At 35.8% G+C, this 6506-nt stretch overlaps 1 protein-coding gene across 1 annotated transcript; it reads left to right on the top strand.

The window, feature by feature from the left end:
* Nucleotides 1-1800: 1800 nt before the first annotated feature.
* Nucleotides 1801-2289, top strand: LOC141391561 (enhancer of split m4 protein-like). Its single transcript, XM_073964432.1, has one exon. It carries the CDS (start codon nt 1801-1803, stop codon nt 2287-2289), a length of 489 nt encoding a protein of 162 aa, XP_073820533.1.
* Nucleotides 2290-6506: the final 4217 nt, after the last annotated feature.

Raw genomic sequence — 6506 nt, 5'->3', positions numbered from 1 at the left:
TTTTAGGGACCGAATACCTTTATGAGGTCTTCTATAGCCAGAAGACTTTCATGAGGTCTTCTAAGACCAAAAGACCCTCTTGGTGTCTTTATGAGGTCTTCTATAGACAAAATACCTTTATGATGTGTTCTGTAGACAGAGGACTTTTATGAGTTCTTCTATAAACAGAAAACCTTTATGAGGCCTTTTAGGGACCGAATACCTTTATGAGGTCTTCTATAGACAGAAGACTTTCATGAGGTCTTCTAAGGCCAAAAGACCCTCCTGATGTCTTTATGAGGTCTTCTATAGACAAGATACCTTTATGATGACTTCTGTAGACAGAGGACCTTTATGAGGCCTTTTAGGGACCGAATACCTTTATGAGGTCTTCTATAGCCAGAAGACTTTCATGAGGTCTTCTAAGGCCAAAAGACCCTCTTGATGTCTTTTATAGCCAGACGACATTCAAAATTCTTCTGTACCCATAATACCTTCATCAGGTCTTCTATAGCAAAAATACCTTTATGAGGTCTTCAAGAGTCAGCAAACCTTCCTTAGGCCTTTTACAGACAGAAGACCTGTATGAAGTCTTCTAGTAGCAGAAGACCTTTATGAGGTCTTGCAAAGACAGAAGACCTTTATGGTGTATTCTCAATACTGAAGATACGAACTTCATTCATGACCTCCATGAGGTTTTCTGTAGGCAGAAGATTTTTATCTGTGTGTGTTTTTAGAACTTTAATAGGTGTTGCTATAGCAAGGAGAGCTTTGTGTGGCCTTCCATAGCGTGAGAATTTTCGCAAGGTTTTCTATAGCCGGAAGAAAACCCGTTTAAGACCTTAAATATGCAGAATTTCCTAGTAGACCATAAGTAGACGAAGGACATTTCCAAATTCAATTTTGAAAATTTCGAATTCCAAATGAAATAATTCTTTATTATAAATAACTCATAAAGACATTCGATTTATTGAAAGCGTGTTATAGATCTTCGATCTATAAAACACTTCATAAAAGCCATATATTTAAAGCCCTCTATCTATAAACGGCCTTAAAAGTCTTCTTGAAGAACTGCTACCTACAAATTACCAAAGTATTGTATACAAATTCCATAACGCCCTAAAAACATCCTAACGGAATCACATAGTCCTTAAAGGTCTTATGCCATAATCACGACAAAAACGAGAAATTTTGGCTACATGCTGACCTTCGGGCAAACTTGCGTTTAACACACGATCGTTTAACTGCTTAACAACAACTATTGAAAGTGTGATTTCTCTTCAAAATGATCTCCATTAACCTTCATTACACTTTGATTCACCTGATTGTTGGTGCTGCAACATCAACAACAGCACAAAAAAATGTTCTCACGTGTTTTACTTCACCCCAAACCTTCAAACAAAATATCGTGAGAAAATTTTCTTAATTCTCGCCTAGCAATTCTTTTTATCATTTCAAAAACAATTACTTCACATTGTAAGGCTCACACACATCCTGGAAGAACAACAACAACCACATCATGCTTCAGTTAAATTTATAGCCACCAGCTGTTTCTACTCTTCATTTCGCCCCTAAATGTGAAGTGTTGTGTTCCCACGCTCCTACAAATGCAGAAGAGATCGTCAGTCGCACACACAAACACCCCCTAAAAGAGAAGAGACCTGCATGTCCTTCTTTTCTTTCTAGCAATTTTTTTGTTTTCTAGAACAACATTTGCTGAGGGGTATATAAGCCGGAGGATAATAAGAATAGGATATCATTCTCCAAAAAACATTCGTACGTTAAACATCACCAAACTCTCTTTCTCGAATCTTTTACAAAATGTGTGTTGAAATCAAGAAAAACGAAACCAAAATGAACGCCGTCTCCAATAAGAAGAAGGTGTCCTACAGCATCAAAAAGTTGTTAAAGCAAATTGTCAAACACTACCACAAGTCGCAGAAACTGGCACACTTGGAATCCGTTAAGAAAGCCGAATCCTTGGAATCCGTTGAATCTTTGGATAACAACAATAATGCCAATATTGAAATTGATTGCAAATCATCCATGGAATCGTTGCAAAACAATCAAAACGAACGTATCTCCTTTGAAAATGAACAAGCGTGTGTCGAATTGTCGGGAGCCTATGAATTCAGCGAGATCAGCATTGGTGTCCTGCCAGTACATTTCATAACCACCGATCATGGCAGTTTCTTTTGGACAGCCACCACTGATGTACCAGCCGATAATGATTTGGAAGAAGCTTTAAATTGGAAATCTGGAAATCAATTGGCAACCTGCCAGTCACAAGATCGTTGGGCCCAAGCGTAAAAGTGATCAATGGGGTAGTTAGTAATTAAATAATTGAAATGTCTTCCATATGTTGAGCTTTATTTTTGTTGTGATATTTTTTGTAGTTTATTTTTATAGTAAAAATATATATTTTATAGAAAAAAATATAAAAAAGAATTTATTTAACAAAAAATATTTTGTGTTTTTCTTTTTAATGGGAAGCGTTTAACAGACTATAATCTATTGGGGGGATTAGTAGAGCGTCATATAGTATGTTAAGAATTTTCATTAGTTGTAAATAGTTTTTCAAGAAAACTTTTGGTTTTTACAGTGTTTTATTTAACTTGCTTTGGTGTCTGTTTAGTTCAAATCCGATTTCTGGTATTTTGAGGATTTTATTTCCATTTTTAGCCCGAACTGGCTGTAATTTGGCATTTGGAGTTCCCAATGGTACAGAAACTTCCCCACCAAAAATTGTGAACATAACTCAAAGTTTTGATATAGTCCTTGTATAACACTACCACACGATTCAGGAATTTTAAATTGTTTTTCTACAAAATAGAAAAAAACTTATTGTTGAAATATTGTTCCAAATATATTTTTGGTTCGATTAGAAAAATTAGAAAAAATAATATTTGGGAGTTCTCGAACTATTATTCTAAAATCCCATACAATAACACTGTGCTACAGTGAAAATTTGCAGGGGTTCTAATGCATAAATTCGGTTTTGTGGGAGTCCACAGAAGACGAAAATACCTTTGGTTTCTTTGGGTCACTTCGGGTTTTGATTTTATAACGGTAAATGTAGTGAAAATTGGCTTTCTTGGATTTTCAAATTTAAACGAACACGATTTCTTTTTTCTACAACCGATTTGCACACACTGCTTTTCATTATAAAGGGGAGAGTAATGTCTTTCGAACAAGCCATGTATTTTTAAAATTGGTTAACAAATGGCTAAGTAATAGTGGTTTAAGTGCGACAAAAACGCATTAAAAAACAGTAAAATGTTTTACATTGTGCTCTAGGCTGCGTAAACGACACCTAACAGTACAATTTTTTACTGTTAGCAAGTTGGAAATTTAGTTGGCTTTCCAAAATGGGAAAAACCAACGAAATCGGTTGAAAAATGAATGCGTTATGGCATTTTTTGTGTTTCAACTTTTTGGTTTTTTCATATTTTCCTTTATAAAACATTGATACCTTGTGCGTCATTGTCATGCAGGATAATCACAATTAGAATCATACATGCTAAGATACCCATCTTTTATAAAGGAAAATATGAAAAAAACCAAAAAGTTGAAACACAAAAAATGCCATAACGCATTCATTGTACTGATAGGTGTCGTTTACGCAGCCTAGAGCACAATGTAAAACATTTTACTGTTTTTAATGCGTTTTTGTCGCACTTAAACCACTATTACTTAGCCATTTGTTAACCGATATTAAAAATCTATGGCTTGTTCGAAAGGCATTACCTTCCCCTTTATAACGGAAAACAGTGTGTGCAAATCGGTTGTAGAAAAAAGAAGTAATGTCCGTTTAAATTTGAAAATCCAAGAAAGCCCATTTTTCACTACATTTACCGTTGTAAAATCAAAACCCGAAGTGACCCAAAAAAACCAAAGGTATTTTCGACTTCTATGGACTCCCACAAAACCGAATCCTGCAAAAAAATTTTGTCCACTTTTGTATCACAGTGTAATTAATGTATACTGCTAAAACTTCATCAAGAAATATGGTTTACCATCGCAAAAGCTTATAAGGATAGGGAATTAGAGTAATATTGAAATTGCAATCATTCAAAAAATATGAAAATTAAGAAGTCCTTTCAATATCTATAAATATTTTGATGTTTTACTCAGCGGCCAGTTGCATCACACAAAGCAAAAACGTTAAAGTGGGTAAAAGTAGTGCCATGTGCATACGATTATGATGATCATCCGATTTCAGTATCACCTATCAAAAATACGTCAATATACACCTATTATAAATAGATTCAATAGATTCCATATACATATGTAAACATTTTCGAAGAAGATCGAGGCCTAGTATGCGGATATGTCAAAATAATTTTTTGCAGATTTTCCAATTTCCAAGGTAATATTTATATCCACCGTTTTAGTGGATGGATTCGAACGCGGAGGGGTTAAAGGAAATTAAATGACAGTTGTATATTTTATACGCAAAACGGGTTTCTAAAAAAATTTACGCATCAAATTTTGACCTTTTTTTGTTTTTACCATATACCCTAGTTAGCATAAATGCTGAGGGTATAAAAAGAAATTTCTAGTGCATTTATAAGTGAAACCCTGTTACTTAATTTTTTTAATTTTTATTTTTGTTTTTAGTTGTTACCTAAACAATTAAAAAAGTATCAGAGATAAAACCTCAGCCTATGTGAATTTAAACTTTCATCTATAGACAGATCGAATATATTTAGGGTCTTTTCAGAATTTTGTGGCCCTTGGTGGACATTTGAGTTTGCCGACAAAAATGTGGTTTGGGATTAATGTTCAAACGTGTTGCGGAGGAGGCACTTAAAGGAATGTACAGACTTGGTACATTATGGAAGTGGAAAAAGGATTTTCGAACAGACCCTAAACTACACTTAGACACAAATGTTGTGTGGTTTGTGCTGTACCCTAAGGAGAGGACCGATATGGACCATTTTAGTAGTTAAATTAACTTTGACAACATATTCGGAGATCCAAAGTTTGGACCGAATTGGTTGCCCCGTTAAAGAGATATCGTGCATAACATTGTAGTGACATTTTTTAAATATTGGGGAAAGTACAGGAAGCTGTGGACCGGTATTGCCCATCTACGAACTGAAACTAAGTTTGAATAAAATATGACGAAGGCCAATTTTGGAATCATAATGCCATAGGGGTTTTACACCTTTCGGGCTGTTATCTCAAGAAGTATGGACTTGCCCCTAAAAACTTTTACCGCCGTAATGGAGGCAGCGAATGCAAGTTGCTTCAACAAATCAAAAATCCAAGTAATTCGGGAGTAGGTCTTAAACTGAACTTATCCGAAATTTTGTGTGGGAAGTTTCCGAAGGAGTGAACAAATATAGTCCATATTCGAACCTAATCTATATGTGGTACATATATTAGGATGTGTAAATTATGGACCAAATCGGTCACTCCCATCAATAGTTATCGTGCGCCCAATTTTTCTGAACATTTTTGAACTTTTGTGGGGAGGTACCTCCCCCTGAAGGAATGGACCGATATGGCTTATCTTCGAACTTAAACTAAACTTGGACAAAATATTGCTAAGGCCAAATTTTGGACCGAATCGGCAGATCCGTTCGAGAGTTATCCAACCACTACATACGGTGTCATAGGGGTTTTTTTGGATCTTTCAGGCTATTTTCTAAGGAAGTATAGACTTCCGCGGAAAAGACTAGAATCGTCGTATAGAGGACAGTGAATAAAGTTGATAAAACAAAAATCAAAGCGATTCGAGAACAGGTCTTAAAATGAACTTTTCGAAATTTTGTGTGGGAGGTACCAGAAGGAGTGGACCGATTGAGTACATATTGGAACCTCATCTAAGTCCGCTAGAAATGACGTGAATAGTATGGACCAAATCGGCTACTCCGTTCAATTATTACTCCGTTATCGTGCACACAAATTTTCCGAACATTTTTGAACTATTGTGGGGGAGGTACCGGAAGGAGTGGAGCTATATAACCCATCATCGAACTTAAACTATGTTTGGACAAAATATTACGAAAGCCAAATTTTGAACCGAATCGGTTGATCCGTTCGAGAGTTATCATGCGCTCCAGCCAGCCAGACAGCAGGCGGAGGGACGGACAGGTCTAAATCAACTTCAAATTGTCTGAAACGGGTTTCGTCCAAACATACTCGTACTTGGGGTCTAAAACCATTATTTCGATGAGGCACATTTTGCTCGTATGAAAGTGTATATACCCTCGTTAGCATAAATGCTTAGGGTATAAACATTTCAATAAAATAAAATCATACACAAGCCAAATTTACTCCCTATTACAGGGAGTATTAATTAAAAAACGAACTGACACCATTAGAAAATGTATTGATCGCTACCAATATCATGATTAAATCCCGACGTTTTTCACCAAAAATATATTATCAATAAAAGCGTAAAAGGAAGTAAACATGCCCTTCGCCAGGATAAAGGAATTGTTCTTTGCACCTCGTAATATTTTTTCCAAACTCATGGAGATGGATCATATCGGTCCACTCCTTCGGACACCTACCCC

This window comes from Musca autumnalis, unplaced genomic scaffold (assembly GCF_047663935.1).
Source record: "Musca autumnalis isolate F117 unplaced genomic scaffold, ASM4766393v1 scaffold_1, whole genome shotgun sequence".
Lineage (NCBI taxonomy): Eukaryota > Metazoa > Arthropoda > Insecta > Diptera > Muscidae > Musca > Musca autumnalis.
The sequence above is the reverse complement of the archived record's forward strand: the minus strand, read 5'-3'. Positions and strand labels throughout refer to the sequence as shown.

What these genes read in the sequence shown, in the direction of transcription:
- LOC141391561 (XM_073964432.1), top strand. Translation starts at nt 1,801, where the DNA reads ATGTGTGTTGAAATCAAGAAAAACGAAACCAAAATGAACGCCGTCTCC.